The sequence below is a fragment of the Vigna angularis genome, chromosome 6 (assembly GCF_016808095.1).
Source record: "Vigna angularis cultivar LongXiaoDou No.4 chromosome 6, ASM1680809v1, whole genome shotgun sequence".
Classification (NCBI taxonomy): domain Eukaryota; kingdom Viridiplantae; phylum Streptophyta; class Magnoliopsida; order Fabales; family Fabaceae; genus Vigna; species Vigna angularis.
In genome coordinates this window covers 19,781,026-19,802,867 of record NC_068975.1, presented here as the reverse complement: position 1 = coordinate 19,802,867, position 21,842 = coordinate 19,781,026, and the positions used below count along the sequence as shown (strand labels likewise).

Below are 21,842 nucleotides of genomic sequence, written 5' to 3'. Positions count from 1 at the left end.
CATAGCATATATTTGGAAGAAAATGCATCTTCTCTTCATCTATGCTTGTGAGATAAAAGAGTTATTCTTTTATATTTTTATTTATTACATAAATTTGCATTAATAACACTAAGTACAGCATAAATCTTTTCAAAATAAAGTTGCTTTTAAATCTATTAAAACAAATACAAAATCTTGAAATAAAAACATTTTAATTACCTTCTATTTATTTGATCACACAAAATTTGCATCATTATTGAAAACAATCCTTCTTACATAGTAGTATTCAAGTTACAAATATGAGAAAATTCAGAATTTCAGGTAAAAGTGCACTCACTCACACAGAGCAATCAAAAACATAACAAAAGGATTGGATTAGTTGAGAAGTTCCCATATTAGGGTTTGTGTCCTGTTTTCTTCTTCTGCACAAAACCACATGCCCTGGTAAGATCTCTCACTCTGTTTCCCTTCTATAAGCTGCGTTTTCATCCCATCTGTTTCTTCGTTCCTGATCTCACTCGTCCATGAAAACCCTAAAATAAAAATCGTGTATTTTTTTTAATTTAATTTTTGGTTAATAAGGGGGAGAAACCCCGGCAATGGATGAGGGCGAGGGAGGGTACGGTGAGAGCGGCGATCCCATGGATCAGTTTCACCGTAACGAAGCTATATCCGCCGTCGCCGACGATGGTTTCATGGCAGAGGAAGATGATGATTATGAAGATCTTTACAACGATGTCAACATTGGAGAGGGTGTCCTTCAATCTTTGCGCAAAAACGAGGATTCGGGGTTCCGAAACGATGATGTTGAGGTCAAGAAGCCCCCGCCGCCCCCTCAAGTTCCTGATGCTCCCGGGGTTTCGATTTCGGGTGCCGGTGACGGTGACGGGGGAGAAGGTGTCGGAGGTGGCGGAAGTGGGATTGTCGAGTCTAGGGTTTCGGGGAGAGTTGATGGATTTCAGAATCAAGGGTTTAGAGGGAACGAGGTGGGTGCCAAAGGTGGGATCAGGGTTGAATTGGGGCACCAAACTGTAAAATCTGATATTGAGGAACAGGGTGGTAATGACGGGGCTGCACTTCCGGGGATTGAGCAGCAGTCACATGGCGGGGTTGTTGGGAGTGTGGGAAATGAGGGTTTAGTGAGACAAGGTCAAGGTGGGGGAGGAGGGGGAAGTGCTAATAGGGTTGGTGGAAATGGTGTTGGGAACAGTGTGACCGCTGTTAATAGTGTTAGTACCGGAGGAGTTGGAGGTGTTGGCGGTGGTAGTGGTGCTTCCGGTGGTACTATATTGTTTGTTGGTGATTTGCATTGGTGGACTACTGATGCTGAGCTGGAAACTGAGCTTAGTAAGTATGGGCCTGTCAAGGAGGTGAAGTTTTTCGATGAGAAGGCTAGCGGGAAGTCAAAGGGCTATTGCCAAGTTGAGTTTTTTGACCCTTCTGCTTCCACAAATTGCAAGGAGGGAATGAATGGTCATGTTTTTAATGGGAGACCATGTGTTGTTGCTTTTGCATCACCTTTTACAGTTAAGAAAATGGGGGAGGCTCAGATAAACAGGAATCAGCAGATGAACCCATCTACAGTTACACAACAGGGAAGGAGGGGGCCTTCTGATTCAGGGGCTAAGCCTGGTGGGGGTAATATTTCTACAGGTGGTAATTACCAAGGGGGAGACGGGAATAGAGGTTATGGGAGAGGAGGTAACTGGGGAAGAGGGAACAATCCTGGTATGGGGAATAGGGGACCCGTGAATCAAATGAGGAATAGGGGTGGTGGGATGGGTGGTAGAGGTATAATGGGTCATGGTGGAAATGGTTTTGGACAGGGTATTGGTGGTACCCCTCCACTGTTGCATCCTCAGTCAATGATGGGTCAGGGTTTTGATCCTGCTTTTGGTGGTCCCATGGGTAGAATGGGTAGCTATGGAGGCTTTCCTGGTGCTCCAACGCCTCCATTTTCTGGGATCTTACCATCATTCCCTGGTGTTGGAGGTGTTGGTTTGCCTGGAGTGGCACCTCATGTTAATCCTGCATTCTTTGGAAGGGGGATGCCAGTTAACGGTATGGGGATGATGCCTACATCAGGCATGGATGGTCCTAATATGGGGATGTGGTCAGATCCAAATATGGGTGGATGGGGTGGGGAAGAGCCTGGTGGTGGGAAGGCTGGAGAGTCAAGTTATGGGGAGGAAGCTGCATCTGACCATCAGTATGGTGAAGTGAGTCATGATAGAGCTGGGTGGCCTATGAGGGAGAAAGATAGAGGTTCAGAAAGAGACTGGTCTGGTTCTTCTGAGAGAAGGTATAGGGATGATAGAGATCAAGGATATGAGAGAGATGCACCTAGAGAGAAAGATATGGGCCATGATCCTGAGTGGTCTGAAAGAAGGCATCGTGATGATAGAGAAACTGGCCGAGAACGGTCACGTGACCGTGATCGTGAACGATCGCGTGACCGTGAAAGGGATCATCGTGAACGTGACAGACACCGGGAAGATAGGGACCGGTATGCAGACCATCATAGGTACAGAGACCGGGAGGCAGAGCATGATGATGAGTGGGATAGGGGACGATCATCAAGGACTCACAGCAAGTCGCGGTTATCACAAGAGGAAGAGCACCATTCAAGGCCAAGAGATGCTGATTATGGGAAGAGGCGAAGGCTTACTTCTGAATAACTTTATATACCGTGCTTGTTGTTTCCTCGAAGGCATTCCACTGAAGAAGAAAACAAAGTAATCGAGTAGTCTGGATTTTGTCATTTGCTTGAATTCTCTGGGGCCTGGAAGTTGTTGAATAGCTGTTTTATTTCAATCACTTGTTATAATTGCTCCTTGGTTGGAGCAGGGTTCTTCCTTTTTGTGAGAAAGGTTAGTTAAAAACTGCAATTCTTAGCCTTCTTTGTTGTTGGATTTTGTTTTATGGTATGGCATGAGCTTACTGCCTGCCATGTTCGCTGTGACTTATAACCATAGATTCCTGTGCTTTTTACTCTTGTTTTCATGTCTATTGATGTAGAACTAATTGTAAGCTGTGATTCAGTTTTTACCATGTATGACATTACAATGATCTGCGGAAGACTAGGGTTGATTGTTCAGAATTTTTAGCTTGTGGATTTCTGCAGGCTTTAAAATATTGTAACTTTGTACTCAGGATTTATAATAGTTTATAGTTTTTAGCTTATTTTTTTTGGAATATATAACATATTGAAAGCTATAGCCGACAGTTGAGAAGCATTATGATATGTAACTTACCTTTAATGATAAATTATTAATTTTAAACATTTAGATAATATTTTTTGTATCAATTTTATGCTTTGTGGGTTTTCGGTAGTGTGTTGGACTCCTTTTCTTTATTTGACTTCACCCATTTGGACACATTTGTTTATGTGGTTTTCTATTTAAGGAGTTTTCTTTTTCTTCTGCTTTGTGGTTTCCTTTGGAGAATACTTTGTCCACTTTTGTATTTTTGCTTTATCTAATAAAATTTATATATCTATCTGAATAAATATTTTTATATTTGAATTTTAAATTTTCTTTGTTCCGTAGTCTTTTTAATGTTTCATTGTAGTTTTTCTTTTGTTCATATGTGCATTTGTTAATTCTCGTAACATCCCTGCTTAAAATTTGTCTAAGTTCCTGCCAAATGCATTTGGTTCTTATATTTTCCTTCTTCGTTATGCCCAGTGTGATGGTATATTGTTTTTGTGCCTCTGCAGTTGGACCAGGTGAATGTTTGAATATAGATGCTGGATGAAATGAAAATATATGTTTTCTGCTAAACACTTGTTTGTCATGAATTATGATTATTTATTTTTTTATTAGTCTAATTATGCACACTTTATAAGTTTGTATAATCTGAGTCAGCTATTTATATATGGCATTCTGGTTTTGTAGTTTGTGTGTATATACGTTATTAACTAATTTCATGGGATGTTTGGTGAAGATATTATCCCTCCCCCCACTTTCCTTTTGTTGCTAGAATAGCTGTATTAAGATTAGGTTCTAATTACTATTGTGTCAGGATCTGAATATGTGGTTACATCAAAGTTCTATAGTCAGGAGGAGTGGATGCATTTATATGTGGTTTCATAAATTACAGCTACACATTTTTTGTGGAAGAAACTATGATTTTGGGATGAGTATATAATGTATAGACACTGAAGCTTCAGATAATCTGTAATTGCACTACTTTCTGTCTAATACCTTCCAGATTGACAACAATTATCGATGTTCTGGCTTTGTGTTGTGTAGGACAACTGTTTTGAGAAAGAAATCTGTTCATTCAAAGTCTGGGCTGTATCAGGCGGCTTCAATGTTGAAGATTCGAGTCATGACCTTTTCTTACATTCAGAAGGGGAACTTTTGCTATGAAGTATTAGCTTTTGATTTGAATTTGTTTCAGTTATTAGCACATGATTACTTAAACCATCGATGTTGATGTAATGGGTTTATCTTCCTGAAGTCTGAAATGTGGCAGATTATTTAGAACTTATTGTTTGAAATGTGTACTTTAGGATTTAGCAGAGGATGTTGATAATGTGCCCTTTCTTATTGGCTGGCTGTTGTATCATTCTTTTTTTCATCTTTTGGCTGGCTGTTGTATTTTTTTTTCTACTTCTTTTTTGTTGTTTTCTTCCTCACTTTTTAGCATAGCTGTGTAGAATACAAATATTGTGTATGATGTAGAGAGCTAACCATTTGATCGCTGTAATCATTCAAAGCAGGAGAATTGTACATGCTTTGGTGTACATATTGATATTAACTTCAATGATAAAGGTGAATACACCTCCAGTCTTGTTTTATAGTCCTGTCTTATTTGTATATGGTCTAATGGAATCTAACAGTTGACAACGGAAGGATAACAAGATGATGTCTGGACTTTGCCTTTTTTTTAAGATAAAATTTATTATAACAACTGTATATATCTATAAAAATTATAGCAGCACACTTAAATATATTTTTTTCTAGCATGTTTTATTATTGAGTTTAATTTTTTGAAAATTACAAAATTTTGAGTCTAGTCCACCCATAATAAATTTAATTTATGATATTGTAATTTTTACTAAATTGATCAATAAGAGTGTTGAAAGGAGTGTTGAAAGGAGTGTTGTTAACACTTGCATTATATATATTGGCTTCTATCTCCTATATCATTTTTACTTCAAAAGTTGTGCTGGTTAAACTTCTTATAGAAACCAAAAGAAAAAATGATGTATCTGAAAAATCATTTCAGGTATGAGATGGCCAGAATTAAGTAGTTATGTCTAGTCTTTCTAATATACATGTGATGTGTTTCCTAGGGTTATATTATATTTATTTGAAGATATATACACAATCTTTTACTTAGTTAAACCTTACACCAGATTGCCTTTTCTTTTCATCATTTCTCTTTACTTCCTATTCTTTAGAATTGTGTGCAGAAAAAAAGGACATTTTATTTTTGTTGTTTTGTCTTTTTTCATGCCTGTTATACTTCAAAAATATAAACTTCCTGTCTCTGGGAACCGATAAAAAGTTTCCTGTTCATGCATCTGCTTGTCATACCATTTGTTCTTATTATGTCTCTTATATGATGTATTTTCCTCATGATTGTGTGATTGTGATGTTTTGTGAGTAGTGGATAGAAATACTGTAAGAGATCATTTGACTATTTTGAAAGAGATTGCCTGTTGAATTCCATTAGTACTCTTCTATTTTATAAATGCTTTCGGGAGTGATTGTGGTAATTTTCAAGTTTAACAACAAAGGATGTCCTTTTTGAGATTCATACCAACCATTATATATAGATAAACTTGTATACAAAAGAAACATGGAGCAAGTAACTTAACTTCGCTCCTCCCACAATACACCGAATGTTTAAGTTAAGCTAAGTACAGTTTTCATCCATCCACCATTCAATTAGTTGTAATGCCTAACTTCTATACATGGTCATTTGTTTAATTAAATTAGCTTCTGATTTGATTAGTTTGTACATAGTCGAGCAATGGTATGTAATATAAAAATAAACATTAACCATCAGTTCATAAAACCAGAATCAATATCTATAATATCTATTTTTTATCAACATAATTGATATTGTTTTGTGATAATTTTTATGTTTTAGTAATTAAGTATTTATCTAGATAAAAATAAAGAAAATTAATTAAATTTAGTATATTTTAATTTTTTTAAAAGTTTAGAATTTTTTCTTTCAAACAAGAGACGACAATTTTACAAATTTAAATATTTTTATGCAATTACATTAATATTCTTATTATTTTATTTGATACACCACTTTATCTTAATATTTTATATGGTGAGAAGAGAAGAGATGACAAGTTTCTAAATAACCTAAAATTTAGTTAATAATTATGTTTTTGTAACATTAATTATTAATTAGGAATTTAACCCTCTCTTTTGTAAAACACAAAAACCGGTTATCATCTTTCTCTTCTTATATAATGACTCATCTCCTATTTAGAGAAATTGCAACCAAACATTCCAAACTTGGTGTGTAAAATGGAAGGAAAAATAGAAAATGAATAAAGCAAATAATAGCTAAATCTTAAAAAAATTGACAAAGATTGGAAAACGTGAAAGTTAGTCGCATGAGTCATCTTCCTAAATATGTATTAATGAAAATATGTTGTTAATATTTGAGCAATTGATATTTCTATCTTTATATCCAGCAGCAAGTTATTTATATTATTTGAATTTGAAGGTTAAACGAATTAATTAATCTAAAATTAAAAAAAAAGAAAAGAAATGTTGTGATATATGGTATAATTACGTATGAAATATATTTGACATGATAATGATATATTTTGAAGTGATAGTAAGTGGTTGATGTGTGTAAATATGAAATGTTAGGTATGTCTTTAAAGAAGATTTGGTGAGATGAAATACGAGCATTCTCTAGATTGTGATTAGACTTCATATTAGTTCATAAAACAAATCTCATACTCTCTCATCTTTGCTACGCTGCGTTTTCATCCCCACATGCTTGTACTCCAATTTTTGTCTCACTCTTCACTGCAAACCCTAATTTCAAGAAGAGAAGAGACCCCATAATGGACGAAGGCGAAGGAGGCTACGGTGAGACCGCCGATCCCATGGATCAGTTCCACCGTAACGAAGCTATATCTGCTGTCGCTGACGATGGTTTCTTGGCCGAGGAAGATGACGATTATGAAGATCTATATAACGATGTCAACGTCGGCGAAGGGTTCCTTCAATCTTTGCGCAAAAACGATGATTCCGGGTTCCGAAATGATGATGTCGAGGATAAGAAGCCACTGCCTCCGCTGCCTGTTCCGGATGCCGCTGGGGTTTCGATTCCAGGTGTCGGTGGCGGTGGAGAGGGAGTCGGCGCAGGTGGAAGCGGAGTTGCGGAATCTAGGGCTTCTGGGAGAGTTGATGGTTTTCAGAATCAAGGGTTTAGAGCGAACGATGTCGGTGCCAAAGGTGGAATTAGGGTTGAATTAGGGCACCAATCTGATAAATTGAGTGAAATTGAAGAGCAGGGTGGTAATGATGGTGCTGCAGTGCAGGGGATTGGACAACAACCACATGCTGGAGTTGTTGCGAGTGTGGGAAATGAAGGTATGGTGAGACAAGGTCAAGGTGGTGGTAGTGTTGGTGGTGGTGGAGGAGGAGGGACTGCTAATAGGGTTGGTGGGAATGGTGTTGGGAACAGTGTGGGTGCTGTTAATAGTGTTAATACTGGAGGAGTTGGAGGTGGTGGTGGTGGTGCTGGTTCTGGTGGTACTATATTGTTTGTCGGTGATTTGCATTGGTGGACCACTGATGCCGAACTGGAAACTGAGCTTAGTAAGTATGGGCCTGTTAAGGAGGTGAAGTTTTTCGATGAGAAGGCTAGTGGAAAGTCAAAGGGGTATTGTCAAGTTGAATTTTTTGACCCTTCTGCTGCAACAAATTGCAAGGAGGGAATGAATGGTCATGTTTTTAACGGGAGACCATGCGTTGTTGCGTTTGCATCTCCTTTTACAGTTAAGAAAATGGGGGAGGCACAGATAAACAGGAATCAGCAGATGAACCCATCTGCAGTTACACAACAGGGAAGGAGGGGGCCTTCTGATTCAGGGGCTAAGCCTGGTGGGGGTAATATTTCTACAGGTGGTAATTACCAAGGAGGAGACGGGAATAGAGGTTATGGGAGAGGAGGTAATTGGGGAAGAGGGAACAATCCTGGTATGGGGAATAGGGGGCCCGTGAATCCGATGAGGAATAGGGGTGGTGGGATGGGTGGTAGAGGTATAATGGGACATGGTGGAAATGGATTTGGACAGGGTATTGGTGGTACCCCTCCACTGTTGCATCCTCAGTCAATGATGAGTCAGGGTTTTGATCCTGCTTTTGGTGGTCCAATGGGTAGAATGGGTAGCTACGGTGGCTTTCCTGGTGCTCCGACGCCTCCTTTTTCTGGGATCTTACCATCATTCCCTGGTGTTGGAGGTGTTGGTTTGCCTGGAGTGGCACCTCATGTTAATCCTGCATTCTTTGGAAGAGGGATGCCAGTTAATGGTATGGGGATGATGCCTACATCAGGCATGGATGGTCCTAATATGGGAATGTGGTCAGATCCAAATATGGGTGGATGGGGTGGGGAAGAACCTGGTGGTGGGAAGGCTGGAGAGTCAAGTTATGGGGAGGAAGCTGCATCTGACCATCAGTATGGTGAAGTGAGTCATGATAGAGCTGGGTGGCCTATGAGGGAGAAAGATAGAGGTTCAGAAAGAGACTGGTCTGGTTCTTCTGAGAGAAGGTATAGGGATGATAGAGATCAAGGATATGAGAGAGATGCACCTAGAGAGAAAGATATGGGCCATGATCCTGAGTGGTCTGAAAGAAGACATCGCGATGATAGAGAAACTGGCAGAGAACGGTCCCGTGATCGTGACAGGGAAAGGTCTCGTGACCGTGATCGTGAACGTTCTCGAGATCGTGACCGCGACCGGGAAAGGGATCACCGTGAGCGTGACAGACACAGAGAAGATAGGGACAGGTATGCAGATCATCATAGGTACAGAGATGGGGAAGGAGAGCATGATGACGAGTGGGAAAGGGGACGGTCATCAAGGACACACAGCAAATCACGGTTATCACAAGAGGAGGAACACCACTCTAGGCCGAGAGATGCTGATTATGGGAAGAGGAGACGGCTTACTTCTGAATAACTTTCATGCTGCTTGTTATTTCTACGAATGGTTTCCAATGAGTGAGGGGAAAAAAGTATCTGAAAAGTAAGGATTTGCCCTATGCTTGAATTCTCCTGGGTCCAGAAGTTGCTGAGCAGCTGTTTTGTTTCAATCACTTGTTCTGATCGCTTCTTGTTAGGAGCATGGTTTCTTTCTTTGTTGAGAAAGGTTAGTTTAAGACTTCAATTTTTATCTTTTTTTGTTGTTAGATCTTGATTTGTGATATGATCTTACTGCATGATATGTTCATTGTGATGTATGGTTTTAGATTCCTCTGGATTACTTGTTTGTTGTCATGAACTCTCCGTTGATGTTGAACTAATTGTAAGCTGTGATTTAGATTTTACTATAGATGACATGAAAGCAATCTAGAGAAGATTACTGAACAGAGAAGTAAGAGCTTATGAAATAGTATAACTAAACTATATCCAACAAAAGAGAAGCCTATGGATATGTAACTTGAGATTTTTGTTAGAAATCCATAATTTTAAATATCATTTTATTTATTTTGTTTTTGTATTATGCTTGTGTTCTTATGTTTATAGAGAGTTTGGGAGTTTTCATTTCCTTACTTCTGACATTTATTTTGGGGTTTACTATGTGATTTTCTTTTCTTTTCATTCTGCATTGTGGTTTCTTCTAGAGAACTCGTTGTCCCTTCTTACCTAGTAATAATGTCTCTATGTATCTTGATTACAATTTATTTTTGAACTTAAAATTTCCTTACTGGTATTGTCAAGTATGCATTTCTTTATTCTAGTAAGCATCCTTGCCTTAAGTTCTGCCTGAGTTCCACCAAATGAATTTGGGTCTTTTTCCCATCTGTGATCCCTCGTATGAGGCTCTATTCGTCTCATAACTCCTTGCGTTTGGACCAGCTGGTTGTTGACTACGGATTCTGGGTGGAATTGAAATCTATATGTTGTCTGCTACTCACTATGCACTTGTTGATTATTCATTTGGTATTTTTTATCTTGTTGAACTAATTATGCAAACTAAAGGAGTTTATAATCAGGGTTTTGCCATGTTTATTGTCCAATCTGATTTTCTATCTTCTATATGTGCATACTAGTAAATAGTTTCCTCGGTTGTACCATCCAGTCCAGTTATTATTTCCCCTCCCCCCTACATTTTTTTATTGGTAGCATAACCCTATGAACATTTTTGTTCTAATAAGTAGGGTATCTACACTTGAATAAGCAGTTATATAATATTAAAGTTCTATATTCAGAATGAGATGTCTTTATATGGTTCCATGTATTATGACTACTTGGTTGCATAGTTTTAGTTGAAGAAATTATGATTTTGGGACTAACATAAAATATATAAACAAGCTTCAAATGGTCCGTAATTACGTGGTTTTTCATGTTCACTTAATCGAGGTTTCCCCTCTAATTTACCGAGAACACTACTTAACTTCCTAAATGGACTATATTTTTGAAAACTTTTTCCGAGGTATTTAAGGTATAGTTCTCTTAAATATTTGTTTAAGATATAGTCGGAAGTACCTTTGATACGGATCTGAAAAGGTTGAAAAATTACATCCACTCTTGAATAATTTGTATGGTTGAAACTTGAATTAGGATTTGTTCTCGGTAATTTTAAATTACCGAGAACACTACTTAACTTCCTAAATGGACTATATTTTTGAAAACTTTTTCCGAGGTATTTAAGGTATAGTTTTCTTAAATATTTGTTTAAGATGTAGTCGGAAGTATAGGACCTTTGATACGGGTCTGAAAAGGTTGAAAAATTACATCCACTCTTGAATGATTTGTATGGTTGAAACTTGAATTAGGATATTTTATATGGGTATGAAAAGGTTCAGAAATTAGGGCTGCTCTTGAATGATTTGTATTGTTGAAACTTGAATTATGGTTTTAAGAAGGGAAGGACAAAAAGATAACTTCAGTTATATCTTAAATAGATTAATAATAGGAAGCAGTCTTCGACTATGTTATCAATAGCGGCTGCTATTGCAGTGGAATGTTGGTTGGAGTGGCAGCAATCGCTCTAGTTTAGGAGACTATTTTATCTCCAAAATTTTAGCTATGGTTTTATCTGATTGAACAGGTCACCCAGTCACCCCACGGATGACTTAACTTCTTCATATACAAGCTGTTTCAAACCAATATTCCCGTTATGAATTGAAGCCCCTAGGACATATGTTTTGGACCAATCATTAAACATCCTAAATTATAGCCAGTTTACTCGAGGCATGCATGTTAGGTTACTCTGACCTGGTTTTGATGCACAAAGCCCACTTACAGCGCCAACCCTCCATAGCCTCCATTTCTTGCCATCTGGCCTTTCATTTGTGTTGTATCAAAAAACTGTTTTACTTTGAGGGATTGGCGTTAGCTAACATAAGCTGATGGGTGGTGGGTCCTTATGGTTTCATAATTTAGTATTCTCATTTCCCATCTGTTAGGCCCATGGGCCTCAATTTGATTTGAGTCCAACATCGTATTTTTATGTGGGCTGCTTTTAAGCTTGTATAATGGGGAGAGTTATTTCCAGTATAATAAAATAAACTAAATGAAGCATAAATATGATATAATAAACTAATTGTTTTAATAAAAACTAAATTAAATATACTATATACTATAATAATCTAAATAATAAAAAATCATAAATAGTGTGTAGTATTAATAGGATATATATGCAAATCAAAAACTACTAAACAGTGTATATGTATATAGATATTATTATATGATAGGAATTAGGTTATACAGAAGACAAAGCATGCGGTCCCTATCCCCTTTTTATACCAGAAATCAAGTCAAGTATTTGACTTTTAAACCTTTGCAAGTGGGTAACGAGTGTCTTACTATATATAAGATAAAATTCTTAAGAATATGTTAAATGTAACAAGATTAAGTTCCTAAAAACAAGCTAACACGATTCTAATGTGTTTTGCTTCATTTCCTTCCCTAAGATATTCTGTAGATATTCCCAACACTCCTTAAGCTAAACTTTTTGCTTTTTACAAATGGACACTAAAGAAGAAAGTAATGTAAATGTAAAATGAGTTCTGCGAAATTGGATAAAGGTAGAGAGATGGAGGGCTTTACGGCCAGTCATGTGGACAGAAGCATATGATGATAGAACTTTGCTTGGTGATTATAGTACTTGTAGCTTGGGCAATAGTTGACCTTCCAGGAATGTAATGAGTTGGGATTGGCATGGATGATGGTTAGGACAGTTGGAGCTGAAACCCACTCTTTGGGTGAAAATGATAGGGTCGACTGTGGTAGGAGAAAGTAGCATGGATGGAAGAAAAGCGTGGGGATCATTGCCTAGAATTTTTGATTGGCCAACGGAAATGAAACTCAATTAGAGTTGGAGGATGGACTAGAAAAAATGAATAAAATGTTTAAAAGAAGAGTTATATGTAGATTGCATATCTTAAGAACTGGTTATTGATATGACATTTTTTAATTTGTGTAGCTGACGCCAATCCTGATGGTTCAGAATTTTTATTGATTTGGAACATGGGTGGAAAAATAATGGCTTTAGGCTATGCTTGTATTTGTTCTGATATCAAGTTGAAAGTATATGTAGTTTAGGCAGAGAATGAAGAAAAGAAAGTAAGGTGATTTTCAATTGTATTTTCTTGGATTGATATGGTGTACATAATGGTTTGATGCAAAAGGCATAGCAGGTACCTCTATATGGTTATATAAGGTAAGTAATAGATTCTTAACACGCAAACCCTAATCATATTATGGAAAAATAAATAAATTAATAAATATTAGATAAAAGCCCTCTTTTTTTTCATCGGCCTAATTGCTATCAAGTAAAGATCCCCAGAATAAGTTGACACCATTATCTTAAATTATCATGCATCATTCACTTCTTCTAAGGCATTTTTAGATATTATCACATCAGTATTTGAAATAAATTTTGAAGTTATATGCATTTCTATGGTCTAAACCTTTTGGTTTGCAGCATTCCAATGTTTAAAATGTGTTTGTTTCTGGGATAAATGTATTATACCCTCAGTCTTGCACTTACCTGTGCTTATTTAATTGAATTTTGAAGATAAATTTTTTAACTGAGTTTATCTGTCCTTAATTTAGCTGAATTGTGGATGTAATTTTTTTCTACTTTATATGAATTATACCTCCTTTATGTACTTTCTGTTATTGCCTTCTGAATTGTAAACAATTTGCATTGTAATGGGCTTCTGCGTGATGTAGGGACAATTGTTTTGAGAAAGGAAACTGTTCATGCAAACTCTGGGTTGTGATGGCATCAGCATCTTCAATGTGGGGGATTCAAGTCATGACAATTCTTTTCTTACATTGAGAAGTGGAACTTTTGCTATGAAGTATTAGCTTTTGATTTGAACTTATGTTTCCGTTATTAGAACATGATTAATTAAACCATCATGTTGATGTAATGGGTTTAACTTGCTGAAGTCCGAAATGTGGTAGATTATTTAGAACTTATTGTTTGAAATATGTACTAGGATTTAGCAGAGGATGCTGATAATGTGCTGTTTCGATTGGCTGGCTGTTGTAACATTTTTTACCCACCTTTTAGCTGGCTGTTGTATCATTTTTTTACCCATGGCTGGCTGTTGTATCATTTTCCCCCACCTCTTGGCTGACTGTTGTATACTTTTTTTCCCCACCTTTTTTTGTTGTTTTTTTCCTTATATTTTTTAGCATAGTGGTATAGTATGCAAATATTGTGTATGATGTAGAGAGCTAACCATTTTGATCACTGTAATCATTTAAAGCTGGGGAATTGTACATGTTTTCATGTATATATTGAAATTAACTTTACTGATGAAGGTAGACTCCTTCTCCAGTTTTGTTTTATGGTCTTGTGTTGATTTCTGATGTCTCTACCTTGAATGCTTTTAATACGCAGAAAATGGCTAGGTTTTTCACTTTTCAAATGAATATAGTATGTTAAAAAAATTCATATGGAGAAATGCTATTGACACTTCCTTCAATACTTTCATCTATTAAATACAATCATTTGGTAAAACTAGACTTGTAAGTCTCATACCTATTCTTTATTTGATGAACATCACTTATAATGTTTTTATAGATATTTCAATATTAATGCTGAAAAGAGAGTTGCTATATATTGGCATCTTTACCATACCGGATTTACTTAAAAATGTATCGATTATACTGGTTATAGGAAGTGCTATATAAATATTTCTGGGAATAATCCTTTTATAGGGTATATTTTATGTGTGTGTGTTGTTTATATATATTAGAAGAGAGATAGAAAGAATTTGAATACGATTTAACGTTGAATATTTACTTTCCAGTGTTTAAAATGGATTACAGAAAAAGAAAACCATTATTAGTCTCTGTATGAATAGGCGTCACTCTTTTATGAACAATGAATACAGTTATCCCAGTATTGTATTATATTATTATATGTTTAAATTTTAGTATTCTTTCGGTACTTAGGAGAGACCATTTCAATTCTATCAGCTGTATTTTATTTTACTGTTAAACCATGGAAATAATAGTGGAAATCCTGGATGATTGATTTGATCAATTGATTCATTTTGAGTTGATACATTTATTGGTATATATTCTATGGGGATTTGGTTATCTGTGCTCTTTATTGTATTATTATTCTGTTTCCCTTATCATGTTTCCCAGATTTAACTTTTCCTTTTCCAGGTTGACTGAGTTATATTTGTTTTGGTTTTAAGAATGTTGTCTTTAGATACATACCTATCTTTGTATCTAGAAATACTCTGATAAGAAAAAAGTATAAAGAAAAAAATAACGTAACCTCATAAAAAACACAATTTCAAACGTCAAAGCCAGGTATGCATTAATACATCATGCATTACAATATGATCAACCAATCTTTATGCCAAGCCTTATGTGTAGGTTTTTACATTATGTCTTTTATGATAAAAGATACTGATATAATTGTTAAGTAAAGTGAAAGCGAAGATTATATTTTAAATTAAAAGATCTTTCCTCAACTTCAAATCAATGATAGTTGCAATGCTATTTTCTTTTTCTTTTTTCTTTTATTGCATTTTGCTGCTATACACTGTGGAGGAATAAATTCTGATGGGAAAGAAGTGGGAAAGGTTTGTTATTATCAGAATGACTTTATTCTTGCGTCTGGATAATGCATAAAATTATTGTTGAACAATGTAGACACAGAAAGGGCAAAGGAACAAAGAAGCAACAAATCTTAGTTTCACATGCTTGTGCTTAGAAGAGTAAAGGTTTATACATTTAGATGATAAAAAGATAGCAGCAAGTCTCATCTGTCTTTCTTTCCACTCTCTCAAAATATTCTCATACCAATCACATGCTATCAATACTTCCTTTCTTTCTTCCTTGTGGCTATGTTAATAACATATTTGTTAAGAAATGAATTTAAGTTAATATAATTTTACAAAACTAGTTTGTAATACGAGAATTACACCTTATTTCCATCATACTTCTTTACAATTTAATATAAATATTATTAATGTTTATTTCATAACAAGGTCGTCACAATTATTACTAAATTTGGGAGGGAAAAAAGATTGTTGTTAGTTTGCTATTTATGAACAAACAAACACCAATAGAAGAATCATAGCATTACTTCCTTTTTATGAAGACCGAAGAGTTTGAATAAAAGCACATAGCCAATAAGGAAAAAGTACTAAGAAAGACTATTTCTATAGATACAACAATCAAATCAGTTGTAGATTGTTGGCATTAGAACATAGAAGAGTGTCATATACTATACATAATGGCCATACAATCATCTATTATATAATCACAATACAAACCAACTCATCCAGCATTATTATAATAATAATAGTAATTATTATTATTATTATTATTATTATTATTAATTTCACTAAAAACCACTTCGAATCTTGCTATTTTTTTTTAAATTATAAAAATAATAACAACAGTAAAATAGAACGGACCACATGGCACTCATGTAATCTATCTAGGCCGACTCGCATTGGAACCAGGCCCAGGATACGCAGGCCCACCCTTAATAACACTGCCACCCACTTGATGGAACCCACCAGAACCGTACACGTGTCCCTGATGCATCATGATCCCACCAGCACCATAACTACCACTCTCGTAGGCACTGTTGGTAGCATTGGAAGCAGGAGGCGCGTCTTTGTCACGCGCCGCCACGGTCTTCTCTCCTTCCATTTCTCTAAAGCGCTGAAGGTAGACCTTCAGAGGCTCCACGTAGTCCTCGAAGCCCAGAGTCGTCATCGCCCAAAGAAGATCGTCGCCGTTGATCGTCTTTCGCTTTTCGCGCTGGCACTTGTCGGAGGCCTCGCCGGTGATGAAGCTGATGAATTCCGACACACACTCCTGAACCGTCTCCTTCGCGTCCTTCGAGATCTTTGCGTTCGCCGGAAGCGCCTTCTTCATGATGCGACTCACGTTTGCGATCGGCAGAAACCGGTCCTGCTCCCGCGGCGACATCTCGCTGCCCTTGCCGGCGTTGTGCGTGCCGCCGGAGTCGTTGTCGGAGTCCGCCATCGATGAACAGCGAGGTTCGAAGAATCGCTGAGAAAGATGAAACGAATAACGAAATCAGTAGAGGAAAAATATCGGAGTTCACCGTGGACGAGTTCTTGGTCTCAATTTGAATCTCTTTGACTCGCTCCACGTGAAACTAAACTACTGTTCGCTGTTCAGTGTATGAAATTAAGTAGTCAGCGCGGTTTTCTTCGAAATTGGAAGGACAACTGGGAACGGATTTGAACTGAAACTCCGAACCACAAATGGTTTAACTCTGTTACACGTGAAATTCAGTACTTGGTGCCCGGACTTTCAAATTCGTTCCCGGAATGAACTAGGAGTTGAAAATCCGAGTCACGAATCGATTTGAGTTGGTTGTTCTGCGTGGAAATGAAGCACTGTTCGTAGTAGAAGCTACTATGGAACTGAGATTTAGTGAATTTTCCTTCGAAATTTCAAATTCGATTCGGAATGATTGAGAAGTTACAAATCCGAGACACGATGCGTCAATTTGAAGCACTGTTGAAACGAAGTTTTCAAGGAATGAAATCACTGAATCGTATAATTTTGTTTGAAAGTCGAAGTGGGTGTATTGGAAGAGCTGGATATGGTGGCCGGCGGTGACGGGTGGTTGGGGAAAAGTAAAACGGAACGGAGGTGTTTGTTTGAGAGGTAATGAGCAGGGTCCGTTGGATCAGAAGGGTTAATAACGCTCTATCTTGAAACCATGTGGCACATTATGGACCGTTGTTAGTCGATAAGTGTGAGTTCACATGGATGAATTCAGGCCCTTGGATTTGATGATTGCTCCATGATCTGGACCGTTGTTTCGGTATCGGGCACGTGCTCCGTTCTGACTTGGACTACCTCATTGCATTCAAATTTCAAAATCATTTTATACATATAGATATATATGCGATTTAATATTATAAGATTTAAATATTTTTTATATAAATTAAATTTTATTTAAAATATATTAAAAAATATACATTATTTTATTATTTTATTATTATAGTCTGATTTTAAGAAAAATGTTTAAAAATTTAATTAAGTAATGTACACACATTAAATATTAAATTAATTTAAATTTATGTCATACTTTTAAGAAAATAATTCAAAGAAATATTTTTACTATTTATGTTATAAAAGCATTTTTTCTTTGACTTTTTGTTTAAATTTTGGAAGCGTTTTATATTTATTGAATATGATTCTAGTGAATCAATCTTTCTGTCTACATATATAATTTTTTTTAAATAATAGTTAATAAATGTTTCTAAATATATACAAATTATAATAAATACATACAAATTTTATTATTCTTAAATAAAAAAGAATATTGTAATCTTTTTATTATACAAAAATGTTTATTTATAATAATTAAAAAACGGATATATAAATATATCATGATTATAGTTAGTAGAAATAAAATTTTCAATATTAATAGTTTATTTTAAAATATTAAATTTAATTTAGAAAAATAAATGGAAATAATAAATTGGAAAAAGATAATAACTTAAGAAAAACATTTAGAAATAATTTTTTTTGAAGGTAAAAAGGTTCGTAAAATATATTTTTTGAAAAGTAACTCCTAATGATGATATTTTATGTGTGTGTTTAAGATATTGAATAATTGAAAATTGTAAAATTAAAATGTATAATCAAAATTTGAATTATGTTATTTAAAAATAAATATTTAATATTTTGTCGTTAAAAAGTTATAAGAAAATGCTTTGTCACTTAAAACAAAATGAAATGAAATTGTCAGCAAAATTTTAATGGAATATACTAAACAATAAAAATTGTTGAAAAACACCTTTTAAAATATTTTTTGGTTAATTATAAAACAATATGATTTCCAATATGAAACTTCTACTTGAAACGTTTAAATTAAACTAAATTTATAAAAAACTATATATATATATATATATATATATATATATATATATATATATATATATATATATATATATGCATCTATTTATTAAGTGAGAGTAAATGTTAAGAGGAAAAAGCTACTGACATGTGACATATCAACCCCACTTGCATGAATTCTTTTTAATATAATAGAAATATATATTAATTTTATTTATAAAGTTTTTGTCTTTGATGAGCAAATATTTTATCATTTTTATGATATTTATTTGAAGTTAGTGGTTGTGGTTTTTCGAGAGTGGGGACTTATAATTCGAATGTCTCTGTAAACAGTGTTTGCTTTGCTTAGTAGAGATTTTTGTTAGATTTTAAACTCGACTATTCACAGTTAAAAAGTTTTATGAATTATGTTTTCCCCATCAAATTTTAATAAAATATTTGCATATACAGTCAACTAATTAAGAATAGTTGTTAATAAATCTTTTACATTAATTATTTTGTAAAAATTAACAAACAAAATTATCATATATAATCATTTGGGTTTGAATAAAACTGTTAAAGATTACACTATTATTCACATATATTATTTCTGAATTTAATGTATATTGGAAGTCACCAAAACAACACTTTCTTCGTTTTCTCACAAAAATTTGGAAAGAAGCCAATGTAAAAAAGTAGTCTTTTATAAAAAATTAGTTATGTTTATTTTAAAGACAAATATAAAGTTATGAGCTATAAATACAGATGATAAAAATATCTATATTCATTAATACATCGCGATAAATAATTAATATTCACAAATATTTATTAACACAAATAAGAGATAACGAATATTTTAATATTTGTTTATAAACAGATGAGGTATATGTATTATATTAATTACATAGGTAAAAATATGTTATTTGCAAAAGAATAAAAGTAAAAAATTAATTTATATTTTATTAAATTAAATTTAATTAAAGTTAAAATTAATTAAAATTATTTAATATTTTTATTTAATTTAATTTATATTATATTATATATATATTTTTAATTTTATTTAAATTTTATTTTAAAATTTAATAAAAAAAAATATTTTTTAATTTTTGCAAGTATCGATACTAACAGATTTTAAAATACATGCGAGTATTTTTTTAAAAAGATATTTGTGTGGATAATGGACGAGATGTATGAGTAAGAGACGAGATAATAAATAATTTTTTTGTTGCGCGTCGGATAGGTAGACACTAGTTATAAAGTATCTTTTAAAGATAATTATAAAAAAATATAATATTAATAAGATCTTATTCTAATTTATATAAAAAATTGATATTTTTTTTATCTAAAATCTTTAAAATAATAAATTTATAAAATTTTTATTCAACATGACAACATACCATATGAGACCTAAATAATGTCTATTCGCTATCTGACCTGCAATAAAAAAATCTATTTATTACTTGTTAAATATTTGTTTAAAAAATATTTGCGAATATTTTAAAATTCATAGATACACGTGAATATCCACGAATATTTAAAAAATAATATTTATAAAATTTAAAAATAAATTCAAATAAAATAAAAAATAAACAATAAAAAATAAAATATAAATTAAATTAAATATAAATTAAAATTTAATCAAATTTAACTTAATAAAATAAAATTTGATTTTAATTTAATAAAATATTAATTAAATTTTAATTTAAATTTTTATAAATAATAAATATATACTTGTATTCAACTTGTTTATAAATCAATATTAAAATATTCGATAATAAATACAAATAGATACTAATTATATGTATGCATCTGATTGTATTTTGAAAAATATAATGTAACATGAAAATGAAAATATCTAAAGGGATGGAAAAGAGGCTTTGATTGCTTGCCTAACAGTGATGGAAATTAGTTGAGAATCTTTCCTATTCATTGGTGCCATTGATTTTGACTTGGAAACTTCTCTTAACACCACTCCTTTCCTTAATGGAGCCTTTCAACTTCTTTTAAAAATAAATAAATAAATAAAGGGTCGTAAATTGTCATCATATAATTAAAATAATTTATTTACGTGATAATTATTTTAAAAACTAAGGATTTTTAATTAATTAATTAATAAGGTTAAATAATTTATATTGAGAATATACCAACGTTAAATTATTTATTGACTCTGCATCTCCATGTCATGATTCACTTACGATTGAAAATATAATAAAATACAAAACTTTCACGTTTTAATTTCACCTATGGTATCTAAATTTAATCCAAAAAATTAGGTCATCAGTACCTAAACGTAGTTTTGCTTCTTTATCGATTTTCTTATGAGCACTATATGATAAATTAGCTTAGGTGTGCTTCTGATCCTTTATGGTTGTAATACATAGAGTCTCAAAATATGATTAAAGTGATATATATCAATATTATTGGAAAATATATTATTTATTATGTCATCTATAGTCATAATTTGTGTCACCTTAATAAAATTTATTAAACTTTAAAATTGTCTAACCCTATAACTTTATTGGAGGTACAACTTAGGAGAAAGATTTAATGGTGAAACTAAAGGTCAAGTTGGTAGAGGCAAGAGTAGGACCATTTTTCATTATTTTGGACTATTCATAACTCCACTTTCTGCTTTTACTCCTAAACAAAATATCTTCTATTACTATTTGACAAAATTATATTGTCTTTTTACAATAATTTTATACAACTTTTCTTTATTTATATTTAAAAAAGAAAAGTTTGCAATAAAGATATCTCTATACTGCAAAAGATGGAAAATATAGCTTTATAAACAAACCACTACAACATAATGTTACTTAAAATAATATAGTATTGCAAATCTCAGACATATTAAAGATAAGTAAGATTTAAATTATTGGATTATAAATTTTATTTTATAAGTTAATTTTGTAAAATTAAATTAAATTTAAAATTTATTATTTGATTGTTTGTTAAATCTTTTATATTATTTATGGTTAGATCAAGATTATTTATTTACTTTTATATTCGATATGTATATAGATCCACATAATAATGTTACCATTGTGTCTGCGTTGGCGACTGACTCTGTTTTACTATATATATTTTTTGGGTTAGATTTATTGTAAGCTATTGAACGGAAAACATGTTTGATGCAAAGTTTTTCGTAGTTTACGTACGATGTTCTTTTAATGATGGTTTGTGATATTAAATGAACAGTTATTCTATATTTATTTATTATTATGATATTAATATTTTATAACTGTTTCATTATCATTTATATTGTGTAAAGTTTTTGGTCTTTTATATTTTTCATTTTTCCCTCTCTCTCATCTTTTTTTTTCACATTC

The 21,842-nt window shown here is 33.4% G+C and overlaps 3 protein-coding genes across 5 annotated transcripts; 2 read left to right on the top strand and 1 right to left on the bottom strand.

Annotated features, from left to right (window-relative positions):
* Positions 1–265: 265 nt before the first annotated feature.
* Positions 266–4,783, top strand: LOC108343034 (uncharacterized). 3 transcript variants are annotated; one of them, XR_008249799.1, is made up of 4 exons: positions 266–423; positions 562–1,176; positions 1,231–2,849; positions 4,233–4,783. XR_008249799.1 is itself a non-coding variant. In XM_052878788.1 (2 exons), exon 2 carries the CDS (start codon positions 579–581, stop codon positions 2,655–2,657), a length of 2,079 nt encoding a protein of 692 aa, XP_052734748.1. In that variant the 5' UTR covers positions 266–423; positions 562–578; the 3' UTR covers positions 2,658–2,974. The 3 variants fall into 3 exon arrangements, 1 of the variants encoding a protein (XP_052734748.1); XR_008249798.1 differs by having other exon boundaries at positions 562–2,849; XM_052878788.1 differs by lacking the exon at positions 4,233–4,783 and having other exon boundaries at positions 562–2,974.
* Positions 4,784–6,846: 2,063 nt separating this feature from the next.
* On the top strand, positions 6,847–13,781 carry LOC108342886 (uncharacterized). Its single transcript, XM_017580778.2, has 2 exons — positions 6,847–9,346; positions 13,381–13,781. Exon 1 carries the CDS (start codon positions 7,031–7,033, stop codon positions 9,155–9,157), a length of 2,127 nt encoding a protein of 708 aa, XP_017436267.1. The 5' UTR covers positions 6,847–7,030; the 3' UTR covers positions 9,158–9,346; positions 13,381–13,781.
* A 2,189-nt stretch (positions 13,782–15,970) lies between these two features.
* On the bottom strand, positions 15,971–17,491 carry LOC108341942 (nuclear transcription factor Y subunit B-3). Its single transcript, XM_017579631.2, has one exon. It carries the CDS (start codon positions 16,678–16,680, stop codon positions 16,120–16,122), a length of 561 nt encoding a protein of 186 aa, XP_017435120.1. The 5' UTR covers positions 16,681–17,491; the 3' UTR covers positions 15,971–16,119.
* Between the last annotated feature and the right edge of the window lie 4,351 nt (positions 17,492–21,842).